This window comes from Phoxinus phoxinus, assembly GCF_949152265.1.
Source record: "Phoxinus phoxinus genome assembly, chromosome: 9".
In the NCBI taxonomy this organism is placed as follows: Eukaryota; Metazoa; Chordata; class Actinopteri; order Cypriniformes; family Leuciscidae; genus Phoxinus; species Phoxinus phoxinus.
In genome coordinates, this window is record NC_136884.1 from 36,531,618 (window position 1) to 36,551,129 (window position 19,512).

Consider the following 19,512-nt stretch of genomic DNA (forward strand, 5'->3'; position numbering starts at 1 on the left):
CGCAGATTGTTGTGTTTCCCACAGTGACTTCCCGGGCTCCGTACTTCCGTACATGTCAGTGGCATACATTTTTTTGTCAAGCAGACGACAGTTTAAATTTGACAATGAATGATCCACATACAAAATGGAAATGCAGAATGTATATGATTATTGTTCACATGTACATCAGAACACAATCACATATTCCAAACAGCAATGGCTTTAAATGAGAAATGTTTCAAGGATTATTTTGCATAGATGTTAAATTCCAATATTTGAACACATTCGAGGTACACAAATATAGCTAAATAATAATGACAATATGTTTAATAGGTGCTTGTGTTGTGAAATTGAGCTTATATCCATTGTAATTAGTGGAAAACACATACAGTATATCTGTGTTAAATAGGAATCCATAATGTTAATCTCATCCTGGGAACAGTACGCTTCTCTTGACCTGTATTTCCTTTCCCAAAGCTGAGCTTTGACTGATACTTTGGAAACTTGTTTCTGTCGTTCGTTTAAAACTTCTCTCTAAAACAGCTGTTTAGTTTAGCTATTTACATCTTATCTCGCACTTTATGACCGCTAACTGAAGCGGCGTGCGGGTCTTGGCGCTCGGCTTGCAGCTTCTGTGAACATAAGCCCGCCTACTTTGAATTCATCAGACTCAAACATTGTGGCCTTGACGAGCTGTTAGTCTGCTGAAGCAGCTCACACGAGAAGGCCAGTTATCATCGCCATGTGCAATATCCCTGCAGCACCAAATCTGAGTTAATATTAGGCAATTATTTCACAACTTTCATTTTACACATAGAAAAATTACAGAGGTCCGGACCTCAATTGTGGGTACGGCCTTGTCCCTACAGTTTTTTAATTTACCATATTCTCCAGAAAATGAGTGTGTAATACTTGTTGCGTTGTTGAGGCGTATTAGCCTTCCCCTCACTCCACAGCAAATCCTTAAAATAATGGTATTCAGAACAAAACGAGAATGAAAAATATGTAGGCTACCCTTTAAGATAATAATACAAAAAATAATAGTAATAGTATACAGACATTTATTTTAAACATCAAGCCTAAACGGAGTAAGTTGAATGGAAACTGAAACTGCAGACGTTGGGCTCGTGCATCTCTCATTCGGCCCACAGTCTCCATATCTGCGATGTAGCCTAACATTTGGATGCTTAACTATTTATGTAAAGAAAGCTGCATGCTTCAGTCCCAATGTAGGCATACACGTATCCACATCTGCACATGCGGAGAAGTGAGATTGGAATAACAGCAACTCGACAGTATAATGATTGACCGACACTGCCTTCATAGTGTACAACAGACAAATTAAATTAAGCAGAAGTTCGGTTGACTGTATTTTATTTTGATAATGAACAGGCTGCGATGTCTTATTAGTAGGGCTGTAACGATTAATCGCGATTAATCAAAATTCAAAATAAAAGTTTGTGTTTACATAATATATATGTGTGTGTATTGTGTATAATTATTTTGTATATATAAATACACACACATGCATGTATATATTTGAGAAATATTTGCATTTATATACTGCATATATATTTTTATATGATTTATATTATATATAAATAGAACTATTTTATATATAAATAACACATTTTTATTAAATATATACATGCATGTGTGTGTATTTATATATACAAAATAATTATACACAATACACACACATATATTATGTAAACACAAACTTTTATTTTGAATTTTGATTAATCGCGATTAATCGTTACAGCCCTACTAATTAGCAGTGCTAGCACATTGTGCGCGCACGCGAGGCGCCGGCGCGATCACTTGGATTTCTTCCTCAGCAGTGGAAACAAAGAATACTCTTCTTTATGGTCATACAGATAAGAGTACATCATTCAAAACAGTAAAGTGTCTTTTTTATTTGTGTATACATTCAAAATGACTACAAAATGTCATACCTTTTAAAAATAAAGAAAGCAACAGGACGCGGTTCATGCCGTCTCTGTCTCCTTTCTGGCGCACATGCCCCAAAATCATCAACACAGCGAATACTTGACACACAGACATAAGAAATACAGATAGATTATCTATCGGCTACTCTACTTTTTCATTATTTGATGTTAAATGCATTATATAAATCACTTTGGAATAAATAGCATGTTTTCAGATGATAAAGAAAACATGACTTATAGTCCGGAAAAAAACGGTCGGCTGTTATAGATTATTTCGCGGACCCCCTGGCTATGGTTCCCGGACCCCACTTTGAGAACCACTGCCCTAGAAGATCTGCAGCCTCCGGTGTAGTGCAGGAATACAGTGTTGTGAGTGTGAGATTCGCCGCGCTCTGATTGGCTGCTCACTCCATAAGTCCCACCTCTCGCTTTTGCTGTGCGCACTCGCAAAATCTGCCTGAATGGACTGACTCAATGCAAGTAAACTCACTTTCTCTCGCCATGTTCCGGCTTGAACCGACTCGTATCGTGTGCTGGTGAGGTCTCTCGAGGTTCAGGGCGTCGGGTCGAGTGTCTCTCTCGTGGTCTCCCCGTCCTCCAGCTCTCGCTCTCGGCTCGTCATGTCTTCCGCCAGCAGGCCGATCCTCAGCGTCAGGTCGTCTAGTTTGGGCTGGAGGAGCGCGAGGTCCTGCCTGACGCTGGAGACTGTGGGCTTCAGGTCGTGTGTGAAGCTCAGGGTGCGGCGCAGCTTGGCTCGCCCGCTCTCCAGCGCCAGGACGCGCTCCGCCAGCTGCCGGTTGTCCTCGGAGAGCTGGTGCAGGAGTGTGTGTGTGCGCTCCAGTGTCTGGCCGCTGCTCTCGGCGCTGCTCTTCAGCTCGGACACGCGGGCGATGCTGCCGGCCAGCAGGTCCCCGATGCGCTTCACCATCAGCCTCTCGGTGCGGGACAGCTCCTCCTCCAGGCCGCGCGTGTGTGTGAGCAGCTCCTCCAGCTCCGTCTGCAGGCCCGTCACGCGGCGCAGGTCCGTGCGGATGGAGGCCACGGCGCGGGTGCGGCCGAGCTCGTCCCCCACGGCCCGGGCCAGCTCCTGCTGGAGCCGCTGCTGCTGAGCGTCGAGGCCCGACACACTCTCCTGCAGGCGAGACAGCTCCGCGGACAGGGCCGAGGTGTGGGCGGACACCGGCGCCGCGGACAGCAGCGCACACTGCACACACACACACACACACACGAGAGAGGGGACACGAGTACACTTCAGTCAGAAAGAAGACCAGAAACTAAGCTTTTGCTTTTAACATAAAAACACACACACACAGCATCGAACACTGACACACACACAGCATCGTGCACTGACACTCAAACACACACACACAGCATCGTACACTGACACACACACAGGATATTATTCTGAAATGGCTGGCAAGAGCTAATCTCATATTAACACCTATTGTTTATGTCATTTGGCGATACTAATGAAACAGATGAAGTTTAACCCCATTAACTTCCACTGTAAGTGTCTCACTGTAACCCAGATGTGTGCTCATGTTTATAAAATAAATTATTGTGTGTGAGTGTGTGTGTGTGTGTGTGTGTGGTAATCCGCATTATTGCTCAAATGCTGTAGATTAAGCTAATAACACCGAACGCTCCTGCAACACTCATTCAGGGTTCGATGTCTGGTCACAGCCTATATGGTGTGCACACACACACACACACACACACACACACACACACACACACACATGGTGCGGCTCAAATTCACCATAATTGGATGCAATACGATTTTCCAAAAACCACACTAAGTAAAACTACAAAGGTGTACTATTTTAATACCAACACTTATCAAACATTACAAAAGACTTATATCTGAACATATAATTTATGAAAATGCTTTAAAACACTTTTTTAAAGTTTTGTTTTGGCAAAAAAAAAAAAAAAAAAAAAAAAAAAAAAACTGCATTCTGACTTTTTTTCCATTCATTATTTTCCCCAACTTTTTTTTTGTACATTTATGCTCAAAACATCATAACTGAACAATTGAATATGACTGTATAATGAAATTAATGTTTACTTTTGCTAAGTTGTCTCATCTTTTGTTCTGTGGACTCTTCTGGCAAGATGCGTTTCTTGCACTTCACACACAAAGCTGCTTGGCCACTGATTGGTCCCTGATCAGCCAATCACAATGAGAGTATAATAACCCATAACTTAATCTGACTGAACTTCAGGCCTCACTAAAGTCAGGCATGGCTAACCAACTAGACAGGAGGGCCTGAACTGCTGCTTTTGAATAGCGAGAAGAAAGTGTATTATTTTGGGTCTGTACATTTGCCTGAGAACATTGAAATATGCGGGTCAAATTGACCCACGGACATAACGTCATTGTAGACTGTTAGTCATATAGTAGACTGTTAACATAACAGTCGGGTGTGTGTATGTCAAAACTAGGGTTGGGTCTCGTTTTAATTTTAATGATTCTGATTCTACTTATAGATTTCGATTCTTATTGATTCCTAATTTCAATAAGGTAAAAAAACAGTTATCATTCACATTTAGTCTTATTGCAAAACATTTATTTGTAGCTAAATATGAACAAAACTCAACAGTAACACTTACACAAGGAACGTTTGCCTGTGTAAAACACTACGACTGACCAAAGATACGATTGAAATGAGATAGAAATATCAAACGAACAGTGTTAAGATTTTCAGGTATTGAGGTACAGAAACTAATCAAATGTAAAATAACACTGCACTTTATGAATTAAATATACATTACAAATATAGCTACACAAGCTATTCAGTCAAGAACGAGTTAATTTTCTCAGTTTTTTGTTGTTTGATGAGTGTTATTATAGAGACGGCAGCAGGAATATTAGGCCGCTGTCACTTTAAGAGCGGCACCGATCCACTATACTGATACACACGCCTGCAGCTCAGAACACAGAAAAATCTAAACGGGTCAAATTGACGCTACAACAGTCCACGAGGGTAAAGTCCAGTAGATGCTCAGCTAAAGATCGGCTCAGCTCTCGTCAGTGTCAGCCTGTGGTCTGAGGCGGTGTATCAGCGATCGGCTCCTCCTCCTGCGCTCCTCCACGCTCCGCACCTGCTCCTCCAGCTCCTGGACTCTCCTGCGGGTGGCGCTCAGGAGCGCTCGGACCCGTAGCATCGAGCGCACGGCCGCCTCCAGCGCCGCCTCCTCCTCCCGCTGCGATCGACCGGCCTCCTCCTCCTCCCTCAGCCGCTCCTGGAGCCCGCGGGCCTGCGCCACCTCACGCTCCAGCCGCTCCTGCAGCCGGGACACGCTGGAGTCGCTCTGCTCCGCTAGCTCGCGCACCCGCTGCAGCTCCTCCTCCTCGCCGCGCTCCAGCGCTCGCGTGTTCCCGCGCACGCCGTCCTGCACCTCCTGCAGACGCTCCTCCAGCCCCCGCAGACGCTCCTCCAGCGCGTTCACCTGCGCCGTCACGTGTGTGTGCGCGCCGCGGGAGTGGGTGTGTAGCGCGCGGAGCTCGGCGCTCTGCTGTGTGTGTGTGTGGAGCCGGCGGGAGGACGAGTCCTGATGCTCCCGCAGCGCCGCTGACGTGTTGAGGGCGGAGCCGAGCGAGAGGCGCAGCTTCGACAGGAGCGTAGCGGCGTCTGCGGAGGCCTGGAGCTGCGGTCACAACACACACACGTCAGCGCTGAGCTAGCGCTAATGCTGCAACACAATACTTTTTTCCTCTCTTGATAATCCTTCCAAACATCATGGCGATGGGTGTTGGTAGGCTTAAGTATATCTCAGCCACCGCACTAGCCATTATCATTAATGGAAGCTAATGCTGTAACACTAGCCGCATTTCCATTACAGATTTAAGCAATACTTTTTAACATTACATTTCTTCAGTCAAAAGTGAGCGACTTTCTCTTTTTCTTGTGCTGTTTGGTTAACATTAAATATACAGCTAAACCATTTAGCGCCTTGTAGCAACACTTTGTAATCAATACAAACTTAAAGGGATACTCCACTTTTTTTGGAAATAGGCTCATTTTACAACTCCCCCAGAGTTAAACAGTTTTACCGTTTTCGAATCCATTCAGCCGAACTCCGGTTCTGACGGTACCAGTTTTAGCATAGCTTAGCATAGATCATTGAATCTGATGAGTTCAGTAGCATTTCTTTCAAAATGACCAACGAGTTTCAATATTTTTCCTATTTAAAACTTGACTCTTCTGTAGTTAAACCGTGTACTAAGATCGACGGAAAATGAAAAGTTGCGATTTTCCAAGCCTATATGGCAGGAGCTACTCTCATTCCGGCGTAAGAATCAAGGAACTGTGCGGCCGTACCATGGGTGCAGCAGGCGTAATGATATGACGAAGCACTTGAAAATAGTCCCCAGCTCGGTAACTTCCAACATGACCGGGACTAAGTTTGTGTAGTTTTTAGGTGGCAAATTAGGTTTCCTGTGCGATTAGCCATGGTTCTGTGCGTAGTAAAGGGCTGTGATAGTAAGGCGAGGGTATATTCTACCGTAATGTTACACCGAATACCAACGAACAAAAAGAAACTAAAAAATCAATGGTTGACTGCTCTGAATATTGATCTAAAAACACCGATAGAATCGATAAAAAAATGGCGTGTTTGCTCAAAGCATTTTGGACCAGATGACTATAAAGAAAACACGGCCAGTACGGTACAGCGTCTAAAGGATACAGCCATCCCAACAATCTTCAATGTACAGACAGGTCCAAGTGCATCATCATCATCACCCATGCAGGGAACTACACTGCGACCAAAACGGTTGCATATGCGACCTTTTGAAATGCCATTGCGACCATATTTTTTAATGGGTCGCAAATGTATCACTGATTATTTTTCTACCTACCTTATGTTTTAGGCAATATGCTATGATTTACTACGGGCATTTATTAAAACAGAAATGTGTATTTTAAGAATTCGTTTTATAACGTGCTCTGAGCATTCAACACATCAAGTTGGATTCAGCCCCGCGACCCCCCCGCCCCCTCCCGGAATGGTGTAGGCACAGGCGCAGGCGTAGGCTAACGTTGATTTAAAAACAAACACCTCTCGTTAAGACACACACAGCAATCGCATATCTCAACATATCCTACAATCTTCACGTGTTTAAATGAAGCGTACAATTGACTCCTTTTTTAAGAAGGGAAGTTCAAGTGTAACTGTAACAGAACCATCACTTGATGTCGAAACGGAGCGAGTAAGTGGAGCGAGTGAGAATGATGAGGCTGCGAAGGATTCGTCAGGAAAAGCACACGCGGGAAAAACAATACGCCATATGAATTTCGACATCAGTGGCTCGAAGAATACCAGTGGTTAAGGTACCAAGACGGAGCAATGCACTGTGTATACTGTAAATTCTGTGGGCCTTCAATTGCAGGACTGTCCAAATTTGTAACTGCGTCAAAACAATTCAAACACGAATCATTGAAGCTTCACAATGACAGTATGAAGCACGCGAAGTGTAGAGACAGGTACATAACCCGTGACGCAGCAGCACTCCCCACTGCATTTCGGCGACAAGATTTAGCAAACCGAGCAAGTGAGGAATCTGAATTGACAGTTAAGTTCAATGTAGCTTATAATATAGCCAAAGAGGAAATGCCTTTCACCAAATTTAAATCGCAAATTATTCTTTTGAAGAAGAGCGGGGTGGCCGTTAATCCAACATACGCTAACCACAAATCATGTGCTGAATTTATTGGAGTAATCTCAGACACTCTCAAACAAAAGACCTGTGCCAAAGTTTCTTCGACCCAGTACTTGTCATTCATGATAGACGGAGATACCGACGTCTCCACGAAAGAGTGTGAAATTGTTTATGCCCGAGTCATTGAAAAGGGAAGACCTTCCAACATCCTCATTGGCCATATTGAGGTTCAACATGCCCATGCAAAAGGTAATTTTCATTACTCATAGACACTTTACAATAAGGTCCGTTAGTTAACATTAGTTAACTACATTAGTTAACATGAACTAATAATGAACTGCACTTATACAGCATTTATTAATCTTTGTTCATGTTAATTTCAACATTTACTAATACTTTATTAAAATCTTGTTAACATTAGTTCATGCACTGTGAACTAACATGAACAAACAATGAACAGCTGTATTTATATTAACTAACGTTAACAAAGATTAACAAATACAGTAACAAATGTATTGATAATGGTTAGTTAATGTTAGTTAATACATTAACTAACGAACCTTATTGTAAAGTGTTACCCATTGATTTATGTAGGTCTACTGTATAATTCTAAAAAGCAGTAAAACACAATTTTTTTTTAATCTTAGGTATTTATGCTGCAACTAAGGCAGCCTTTACTGGTCTTGGGCCACAATGTGTGGACTGGCTTGACAAGACAGTATCTATGGGGGCAGACGGTGCTGCTGTTAACCTGGGCCACAAAGGGGGAGTAATAGCCCTCCTACAAGCAGATGCTGGAGACTTTATCAGCCCGTTTCACTGTATGCCTCACAGGTACGCTCTAGTAGCCTACAATTGTGTTTAAAATGATTATTAAATAATTTCCTTTGCATTATTTTAGGTCTGACAAGTTAACACCACATTTTTTTGTTATTTTGACCAGTTGTCATTTTGTGCAAATACATTTTATTTATTTTGAAACAAGATTGTTCATATTACTGAAACATACCTATCAACAGTAAAAAAAGAGAAACATTACTTTTGCAGTGGTCTTTTAATTTTTTCAATAGCTGTATATATATACTTTTGGTGCTGTTAATTACATATTTTCTTTTTTTTATTATTAGGGTTAGTCTTGTATTATTTCTTGTTTTTCTATTATTATTACTATTTGTTTATTATTATATAATAGATTGTATCGCTAGAGATAGCATATCACTGTAATATGTACAGATGTTGTAACTGGCATAGCGAAAGTAAGTTAAAACTTATTCTGACATTGTAATATATTCTACAGATTGGAGCTGGGGTTGCTAGCTGTACAGCGGGAGATCCCAATGATAGGGCAGGTGTATGATCTGCTAAACTTGGTCTGGAAAACATACCATTTTAGCCCCAAATCTATGAGGGAACTCAGGGAGCTGGGAACAGACATCGGGGTCAATGTGAATGCTCCAAGTGGAGTGAAGGGGACTAGGTGGCTGCCCCATGTGTCCAGGTCTCTGGAAACATTCCTCAAATAAGGAAAAGACCGCACTCTCCAAAGCCCAGGACAGTTTACTGCTGTTTATTTGCATATGGACCACCTGGCAGGTGCCTCAGCCAATGCGGAAATTGCTGGAAGAGCCAAAAAGGTAATACTTTTCACATGGTGACAAGTGTCAAGTGTTTCAGTATTTTATAATTTATATATAAATATAAAAGATTATAATATGAAAGAATGATTATTAAGTATTTTTTTACATAGGCAGGAATGATTAATAATGTGGTTGATCTGTATGTTTAGATTACATTGCAGATCAAACTCATTATGGAGGACGGGACTTTTGTGTCATTCTGCCATTTCCTGGCAGACCTTTTCTCTTATATTAGTCAGTTCAGCCTAGTTTTGCAGAGAAATTATATCATCTTACCTCAAGTAAGGGTTGGGTAAGAAGGGGTTTGGGTCAAATACTATTAATCATTAATAAACATGCATGCTAAACAAATGATTGTGTGCCAGGCTGTCAGTGGGATTGAAAACCTTTTAGTCACCATAGAAGCCTTGGCAGCCCAACCCAAACCTGGTGGAAAACTAAGCACCTTCTATGCTGCCATGCAAGAGCAGCACCACCAGAATCAGGACAATGAAAGACAGGAGTTCAAGTTTCAAGTAATATATTTAGGTTATCTGGTGTTTCATATTAGAAATAAACTGTAAAATGTACATAATGTTCTACTATTTCATATTTTATTTTAATCCAGGAAGTCAACCTTTCAAAAGGGGAGGCTGTAAAACTGGTGGAAGGCGAATCCATCAGCCAAGCTGCCCCCAGATTGCAGAGAGCAATCGAAAGGACATGTGAGTCTACTGTGAAACACCTGAGAAACAGATTCAGTAGCCTGCTGGGTAAGTTGTTTGTAATGTTGCTATTACATCCAAAAGGACACAACTTCTATGTTGATATAATGCATTCATTGAAACTCAAAATCTTTCTTTAATTTGTGCTGATAGAGAAGAAAACAAAGGACACACCAACAACCACAGCGTTACAGTCTTTTAATGCCTTCAACCACCATGCCTGGCCAGATGACAAACGTAGGCTCTGGGATCACGGTGTGAAGGATGTAGAGTTTCTCTTGGAGCACTTCTCCACAGTCCTGGGAAGGTACCACACCCACCCCCTTCAGACTGTTTTAAAGTTAACATAATATAACACAATATGATTAACTATATTAAATGTCTATTAAAAATCCCAGGAATGGGTGCAATCCAGAACTGGCCAAGGAAGAATTTCAGGCCATGATGATATACACATCTTTTAAAGACAAGAGCTACCTTGGACTCTGGGAGGTGATGCTAACCACTGAGCCATACTGCTCGGATTATAAGGCAAGTGGTTTTGTTTTTAGCAGATCACACACACACACACACACACACACACACACACACACACAGTCACACACACACAATCTTTATATATTTATACCAGTTTTTTTGTGTGTTTTTTAGAACATCCTACACCTGATCCAGGTCGTGCTGGTACTCCCTATTTCTGCTGCTGTCTGTGAGAGAGGTTTCTCTACACAGAAAAGAATTAAATCAGACATAAGAGCAAATCTTCACTCAGACACTGTAGAAGACCTTATCAGAATCAGCGTAGAGGGGCCTGAACTGATTGACTTTGATGCCAGAGAGAGTGTGCAGAACTGGCTCTCACAGGGGCAAAGGGCAAGGAGGCCCAACTATACACAATGGCCAATCGATTTTGGCATGTGAGGGGGATGTTCTGTGAAGTGTACATGCATTGGTTTTTTTTTGTATCTTTAATACCGAAAAGTCAATAGCTGCTGAAAATCTATTATTATATTATTTTATGGATTATATTTATTTTAAATTTTTCCTTAAGAGTTCAGGAGTCTGTCCATCTGTGCCAATTATAGCACGTTGAAATGAAATTAAAAAGAAATTAATTTTGCACTTTATTGTGTACTGTATTTTCTATTGCAGTAAATCTATCCCAACCAATGTTAAAGAAAACAAGAAGGCATGTGGTTTAAAAGATGGCAAGTAAAATAAAAAGCACATCTTTATGCAATACAGTTTCATTATTGTTCATTATTATCCAGAGCGGATTACTATAAATAATTTGTGCGACCAAATTATGTTTTGCGCCAGTAACTGAAAAAGTTAGTAGCGCAAGTGCCACCAGTGGAAAATGTTAGTGTAGTTCCCTGCCATGGCTGTAAGTACCAGTGATGCGCGGGTCAATGTATAAACAACCCGAACCCGACCGACATTTTCAACAAACCCGCCCGCAACTCGGACCGCAAAAAAAAGAAAGAAAGAAAATATAGCGTAGCTAGTAAAAGTAGCTAGTAAATGCTCATCGTAGTCATTGGGCCACATAGACGGAGGAACTAGGGGTGCGCATTTTTCTGAATGCTGTATGATATCGCCTAGTGTTTTTTAATAAAGGCTTGATTTATTCATTCATTTCGTTTCATTTTCTTAACATTTAAGATGCTGCATGTGTTTATCCAGTCTAACCGAAGTGTGCGTCTCTCCCGACTTTCCCAACAAACCCCCCCGCCCCCTCTCAGAAAATACATAAAACTGAGTAACTGACATTAGCTATATGCGTTTAAAAGTAGCCTATTAAAATGGCACAATGGCATTGCTCAGTTCAACGTGTTGGGAAATCGGGCATTTTGTCCCGCGTCAGCTTTTATTCAAAAGTTAATTTCTCGCGCTCAACATTCAGAAGGTAAATAAGGATTTCCCACTGTCATCTCAGACTGAGCTTGTGCGTCATCCTCGCGCATTCAGCCAATAAAGTGTAGACCCATGTATTTCATAGAACATTGTGTCTAGTACTATATAAATTACAAAGGTTTAATTGGCATCTTTATTTCAAACGACCCGACCGACCGTGACCCGAATATCATTAAAAATATTTTTGGATGACCGGGTGACCGCGGGTGACCGCAGGCACTCGCTCATTTTGGATCAACCCGTGCATCACTGGAAGTACTGTATAACAATTTTACTTTTTGTAAAAGCACTGCCGTTGTTATCTTCCTGTGAAATGCAATCAGTGAGTGCTAGGTTTCCTCGATCATTCGTCTTGTACAGTATATAACGTTAGTAGTTTTGTTGTAGAGTTCTGGTGAGGTAGCGTATAACCCTTGTATGGTGTTCGGGTCTGTTTAGATGTCATCTAAATCGTCTCTCACAAATGTCTCCATGCTACAAGGCACGCTCCCTGTGCAAGCAGGTCGTCACGTTGGTTTGTTGACGGCAAGTGCTTCGTCATATCATTACGCTGCTGCACCCATGGTACGGCCGCACAGTTCGGAATGAGAGTAGTTCCTAGCCATATAGGCTTGGAAAATCGCAACTTTTCATTTTCCGTCGATCTTAGTACTAGTGCTGGGTATTGATTCAAATTTCAAGAATCGATTCGATTCCGATTCTCAAGATCTTGAATCGATTATTATTATTCGATTCGATTCGATCTGATCCAATCTTATATTTTTAAAATCAAAAGTTTTAACTGTTCATGAACAATCAAGTGTTTGTATTAAATAACATTCACAAACATACATTAATGTTTTAAAAATGTATTGTTCACTCAATGTGTTAGATGTTAGATAAGGCATTACTAATGCCACATAAGTTTAATGAATGGTATCTTAATGTAGTGTTACCAACTAAACAGGAGATAAAACGTGTTTTATTTGTCTTGACTGTCCTTTTATTTAATCCAAAACTGCGTTCATATTTAGAAGGCCTTTTAAACTAGATACAACCGCACACGATACCACTTTAGGGGCCGTTCACATATCGCGTTTTATGGGCGTGCAAATTCAGTGAGAAGCACTTCAATGCATCTCAATAGGTCATGTGACAAAAACCAGCGGCCTTTCCGTAACAACATGGAAAGCTCGGCCGAACAGCTGATCATCGCTGTACAGGGCGGCTTTTTATTTCTCATCTCAATGAATATATCTAGTAGTAAAGCTAATGCAAGGGCTAGAAATCAATTAATTCTTTGATGATACTTCCTCGTCAGCATGGAGAGCGCAGTTTGCACCGCTTTCTCCTCTCCACAAGCGCGTGCTTTCCGTTGCGTCTGCCGTTGCTATGCAACCATGAACAGAGGCGCGCCTGGAAAACTAATTTGCACGCGCAAAAAACGCACTATGAACGGCTCTTTCCTCCTTTCTTGTCAACAAGTGGATTCATTCACAGAAACCGCATTAGCAGCGCCGCCGGTCGCCATGTCTCAGTGTGTTTATGGGGAAAATGTAGGCCTGTTATTAAATCGATCCTCTGAGTTACGGATCGATCTTTAGAAATTAATATGAAAATCGATTCAGAATTGGTGAATCGATTTTTTCAACACAGCACTACTTAGTACACGGTTTAACTACAGAAGAGTCAAGTTTTAAATAGGAAAAATATTGAAACTCGTTGGTCATTTTGAAAGAAATGCTACTGGACCCATCAGAATCAATGATCTATGCTAAGCTATGCTAAAACTGGTACCGTCAGAACCGGAGTTCGGCTGAATGGATTCGAAAACGGTAAAACTGTTTAACTCTGGGGGAGCTGTAAAATGAGCCTATTTCCAAAAAAGTGGAGTATCCCTTTAAAGGTGCAATTAGAGATTTCTGAGAAACTGTTGATTTTTTAAATCAGCCCAAACAAACACGCCCTCCCTTCATTGCTCCGCCCCCAAAATACACAAACATGCAAATGCAAGAGTGATTGCTTCTTTTTAAAAGCAAAATAATGTTTCATGAAAAATACAGTGAAAGTCTATGTTAGGCTCCAGACAAACAGTAGCCTGTTTACAGTTACAGATTTGCGCAAAACTTTTGCGATTTTTTCTAAATGACTGCGTTTCCATTAACCGATGTTGTGCGGCTGAAACGTAATTTTTCCTCTCGCGATCAGTCATTCCAACAATTATAGCGACGGATGTTGGAAGGTTTATGTATATCCCATTCCCAGCCACTGCACTGGCCATTATTATTACCGGAAGGAGACGTAGTAGATGTTATCCAAGCATTAATGGCAACTTTGGCAAGGAAAGCCTCTTATACTGAGAGCGGCTCATATGAGGAGTTTCTGGGTGATTCTCCCTCAGTTCTGCTTCGAGGTCTTGATTGTGGCATTTTTTTTTTTTTGAGGTTTAGAATCCAGTATTCCTGTAATTATTTTATGAGTTTAATGAAGGACTCGGTCTCGTCTTCTGTCCAAACACACCAGTCTACGTCAGGTGACTGTAAATGTGCAAAAACTGTTTCCATTGCAGTTTTGTGAAATATTCCTTTTTCGAATTGCCTGTAAAACCACCTCATGCGAGCATAAACACTTTTTTGCGATATATGGGAGTTTATGCGAAATTGACGTATTTTCAATTCACAATTTCAATTTGACCAAATTTGAAGGGTAATGGAAAGGCGGCTACAGTCTGGGAGACAGCAGACTTACGCACTGCAAACACTAGTACAGTAACTCCTTAACATTTCATTTTACTTCACAGGAGTTCATATGTATATATTTACACAATTCTGACCTATTTTTTCCTCACAATTCTGACTCTCTGAATTCTGACAAATGAGATTTTTTTTATTTTAAATTCTGAATTTTTTCCCACTCACAATTCTGAATTTTTTCATTGAAATTGCAACTTTTTTTCTCGGAATTGAATTATCATAAATATGATATAATATGATATAATATGATGGGGGGGGGGGGTCGCAATTAGCCTTTTTTAAGTTTTATTCTGTGGCGTAAACAAGCTTCCATATGGCTGTATTGTTTATTGTTAGTTCAGATTAACAAATGTTTACCGGTACCTTAATGTAGACATGTAACCCGAATGAGTTTGTTTTGTGGGAACGGTGTAAAGGTTTTTAGAAGAATATATGAAACAAGCACAAACCCAACTATGACATTAGTGTGTGTGGTGTATTTACACACATTAGTGTGTGTGGTGTATTTACACACAGACCTGCTGTGAGACTTCAGTCAGTTTGTGCTCGAGATCCTCAACACTGCGGCTCTTCTCCTGCAAACACTCGTACTTCTCCCTCGTCTCTGCTAGCGTTGCGCTCTGCTGGAGATGCAGCCTGTGGGGGACAGAGGAAAGCACACTCATAGAGAGAGGGAAACTGATATATTATTATTAATATACCACTGATTCTTGAGAGTCAGGACAAAACATGTCCCACATAGAAAAGTCTAATTTATAGCAAAAATTAAGAAATTCATCATGATTGACATACTTACAAAGTTAAATCTAAAGGAATTGTATAAACCTATCTGATTTTTAGAATAAACTTTTTTATCTTTTTGGGGAAAATTTGTTTAAATGTATGGTCTGGGGTTAGAAGGTCCATGTTATTGCACTTGTCCTCAGCTAGAGGTCACAATATTAACTAACCATCCCAAAAAACTTTAAAAAAGCTCTACAATTGTGAAAACATATATATCAAATACAAAATAAGGGGTATACATATAAAAAACAATGCATGAAGTGAACATCAAACAATATTTTCCATATAAATCTGCCTATTAAAGTTGTGTCCTCAGTTTCTGTCAACTCCGTCAGATTTTTTCATAAAGCTCTTTAAATCAGGAAATAGCATGGTCAGCTATATCCCTGAGGACCCCTTTTCATCTCCCTGCCTGTGGTGAATGCAGCAATACCACACATGCTCTAGTACGTTTTACATTTTTTTATATTTTAGACAAACAATGTCAATATTCCTATGGTCACAGCTGCACCATGTCAATACCATCTTTCCGTTAAGATACTTTTTTTAAACCATAGTGGATTGAATTTAAGCATTTTAGTGAGGTTATTGGGACAGCTAGCAATTGAGGAAAAACTACCTAGCTGCAGTGTACAATACATGTTTTGGTGGAAAATACATATCCTTACGTCAACTCCGTCAGACGTCAACTCCGCCAGACGTCAACTCCGTCAGGTTCTATGTCTGACGGAGTTGACCTGTACGATGACGGAGTTGACAAATCCACCAATAACCTCTTAATGTGCGAATATAATATTATTTGTGAATATAGTGAAGGGTTAAACTGTTATTTCAGGGTTTTATTTACACATAAATGCACATACACAGCATGCTTTACATTATTTAACCGTACGCATCTGACTTGTAGAGAATGGGCAGGCAGTGGTCTGCTTATTATTGTGTAACGTGTAACTTTGCCAGCACTTTAATATATATTATATATGTAGAGACAGATAGACAAATGAGAAGCCAGTGTAGGGCTGGGCGATATGGCCAAAAAAAATTATCACGTCAGATGGGGAGCCCCTGGTTTCCCTTATTGTTTTTTTTTTTTAACGGTGTAATTTAAAATAGTTTGAAACGGTGTATGTGCAATATGTTTATTATAGTTTGCTTTACAGTAAGTTAAATACTCTAATAACAAGGAATAGTTTTAGTAGTAGTGTTTAAAGAGCACATCTGTTCAATAATCAGCAATGCAATCAATTTTTGTCAACACCGTCAGTTTTTCATCAACTCCGTCAGTTTTTAGTCAACTCCGTCAGATCTTTGACGTTTGGATGTATGTTTTTGTTAATTTTTTTGGGGGAAAAAATATTCTTCCTTCAGTTGGTGTTGTTTTTGTAACAAAGGACCATCTGATCTACATCCTCTTAGGTTTTATTTATTTAAGGAATTTGTTTTTACAATATTGAAATTAAAATCAAAGTTTGAAAATGCAAATATTTAGAAATCTGAGTTTTCAGAATAGTGTGAAATCACAACTTAAGTTTATATATTGTATTTTGTTTACATATCAGAGTAACTAAACACTATTACAATATACTTCCGAACTTTAGATTCTTGTTGGATTGGAAGAATTAAAATTGTTTACTTTTTAGTGTGTCTGACGGAGTTGACACAAATCCAGTTCTGAAGGGAAACATGTTTATTTGTTAAATAGTGTTTTTATTTAGAACCTGTTCCTTTACATGGTTAAATAGCTAAGACCTTTCTCTGCAGAAACGTATAACTCTAATTTATATAGTGTGTATTTAAAACGTGTTTTGTCCCGACTCTCAAGAATCAGTGATATGAGTGAGAAGTGAACTGACCACGCGACGATGACGGAGAGCGCGAGGCACATCAGACTCACGGAGAACTTCACGTCGGCACTGAAACTCTCTCTGGTGATAACGGACTCTTTCTTCTTCTCTACAGCACTGAAACTCTCTTTCTTCTTCTCATCGGCACTGAAACTCTCTCTGGTAACGGACTCTTTCTTCTTCTCATCCTCACTTCTCCGTTTCTCTCCGTTCTGCTGCTTGTTTGAACTCTTCTGTCGATGTTTTATGTCGCTGGTCTGCATGTTTGAAGAGCAAGCGGGGAATCAGTGCTAAAGGCGCTCCTGGATGTGAGTCTAGAGAGCAGATGTCATTCCCTGTTGTATGTCTGTTATATCGTCCCGTGTGTTTTCCCCGTCAGATGCTGGGAGTTGTGGGAATCGCCACGCAGCAGTTTCGCTGAAACAGAAAATAGAAAATAGAGACACCGCAGAAGCGCGAGGGACTCACTGAGGGTACCGGAGTGGGCGGGGCTTAGACGAATAAATAATTTATTTTTTAAACTTTATTAATATATAACTCTATGCTGTTTATATTTCATTCAGTTACTATTTAAATTAGTTAAAGTAATTATTTAGCTGTGTAAATTATTTTTGATGACAGCACATGTACGTTACTGTCACGTGATATCCGTTACTTTTCTCGGCGCTGGATTGAACGGACCACTCACAGCTTGTAATTTGTCGGTGAAGGTTTTTGGAATAATCATTTTGTAGAGATTACTTTAGCTGATTTATATATGCATATCATTAATTAACAATTGGACGTGAAATAAGAACGATTATAAGTTGTAGTAAACAAATGTCGTTGATAAGACAAACAGCGCTGTAAGATTTGAATGAGTGCGCCCCCGTGTGCGTCTCCATGGAAACACGCGAGTCTCCGCCAATTCATGATTATATGATGATTTTATTACAAACTAGATTAAAAAAGGTTGTGGAGAAACTTTAAGTTGGCTTGAAAAAGCCTTGCCAGAAAGTTTTAATAAGCTGAATAAGAAAAAGTTTTATATAGTTTAAAGTGTTTTTAAAGCTTTTAAAATGTTGACTGTTTTTGAAGGCCATAGATAGATAGATAATATTATATCTAGATATTAATAATACAAACAATAACATACTATTAATACTTTGGAGTAAAAGTCCAATGGAAAAACAAAACAAATGAAAAAAACAAAACAAAAAACAATGAGAATATAATGATACTGAATATTATAAAACGGTTAGTTCCTGTCCTTGATTCTGATTGGTCAATACACTCTATGCAGCGGGGGTTTTGACGTGAAAGAGGATCTCAGAAAAAAAATGTATCGTTAAGAAGATCAGGAGGGATGACTTTCAAGTCAACAAAAACACAAAGGTGTGTAGCGTTCATTTCAGACCTGAAGACTTTATGGAAGGGAGTAGTCAGAGACGTCTGACAAAAGGCGAGGACGAGTGTTTGGGAACAGCAAAGTCGAGTGTTTGGGACCGGCGAGGTCCAGTGTTTGGGACCGGCGAGGTCGAGTATTTGGGACCGGCGAAGTCGAGTGTTTGGGACCGGCGAGGTCGAGTGTTTGGGACCGGCGAGGTCGAGTGTTTGGGACCGGCGAGGTAGAGTGTTTGGGGGCGAGGTTCAGTGTTTGGGACCGGCGAGGTCGAGTGTTTGGGACCGGCGAGGTCGAGTGTTTGGGACCGGCGAGGTCGAGTGTTTGGGACCGGCGAGGTCGAGTGTTTGGGACCGGCGAGGTCCAGTGTTTGTGACCGGCGAGGTCGAGTGTTTGGGACCGGCGAGGTCCAGTGTTTGTGACCGGCGAGGTCGAGTGTTTGGGACCGGCGAGGTCCAGTGTTTGGGACCGGCGAGGTCCAGTGTTTGGGACCGGCGAGGTCCAGTGTTTGGGACCGGCGAGGTCCAGTGTTTGGGACCGGCGAGGTCGAGTGTTTGTGACCGGCGAGGTCCAGTGTTTGGGACCGGCGAGGTCGAGTGTTTGGGACCGGCGAGGTCCAGTGTTTGGGACCGGCGAGGTCCAGTGTTTGGGACCGGCGAGGTCGAGTGTTTGGGACCGGCGAGGGCGAGTGTTTGGGACCGGCGAAGTCGAGTGTTTGGGACCGGCGAGGTCCAGTGTTTGGGACCGGCGAGGTCCAGTGTTTGGGACCGGCGAGGTCGAGTGTTTAGGACCGGCGAGGTCGAGTGTTTGGGACCGGCGAGGTCGAGTGTTTGGGACCGGCGAGGTCCAGTGTTTGGGACCGGCGAGGTCCAGTGTTTGGGACCGGCGAGGTCCAGTGTTTGTGACCGGCGAAGTCGAGTGTTT

General features: G+C 41.2%; 2 protein-coding genes across 4 annotated transcripts; one reads left to right on the forward strand and one right to left on the reverse strand.

Moving 5' to 3' along the window:
* Positions 1 to 1,786: 1,786 nt before the first annotated feature.
* ikbip (IKBKB interacting protein) lies at positions 1,787 to 18,385 on the reverse strand. Of its 2 annotated transcripts, none has more exons than XM_079623128.1 (3): positions 17,217 to 18,372; positions 15,099 to 15,216; positions 1,787 to 3,132 (listed from the first exon to the last, which is right to left on the reverse strand). In XM_079623128.1, the coding sequence occupies exons 1-3, from the start codon at positions 17,468 to 17,470 to the stop codon at positions 2,482 to 2,484; spliced, it is 1,023 nt and encodes a 340-aa protein (XP_079479254.1). In that variant the 5' UTR covers positions 17,471 to 18,372; the 3' UTR covers positions 1,787 to 2,481. The 2 variants fall into 2 exon arrangements, with proteins under 2 accessions (XP_079479254.1, XP_079479255.1); XM_079623129.1 differs by lacking the exon at positions 1,787 to 3,132 and adding an exon at positions 3,148 to 5,579 and having other exon boundaries at positions 17,217 to 18,385.
* LOC307004147 (zinc finger protein 862-like) lies at positions 5,588 to 10,921 on the forward strand. Of its 2 annotated transcripts, XM_079623126.1 has the most exons (9): positions 5,588 to 7,842; positions 8,241 to 8,427; positions 8,891 to 9,227; positions 9,392 to 9,511; positions 9,596 to 9,745; positions 9,838 to 9,982; positions 10,088 to 10,241; positions 10,333 to 10,465; positions 10,586 to 10,921. In XM_079623126.1, the coding sequence occupies exons 3-9, from the start codon at positions 9,171 to 9,173 to the stop codon at positions 10,850 to 10,852; spliced, it is 1,026 nt and encodes a 341-aa protein (XP_079479252.1). In that variant the 5' UTR covers positions 5,588 to 7,842; positions 8,241 to 8,427; positions 8,891 to 9,170; the 3' UTR covers positions 10,853 to 10,921. The 2 variants fall into 2 exon arrangements, with proteins under 2 accessions (XP_079479252.1, XP_079479253.1); XM_079623127.1 differs by lacking the exon at positions 5,588 to 7,842 and having other exon boundaries at positions 7,869 to 8,427.
* Positions 18,386 to 19,512: the final 1,127 nt, after the last annotated feature.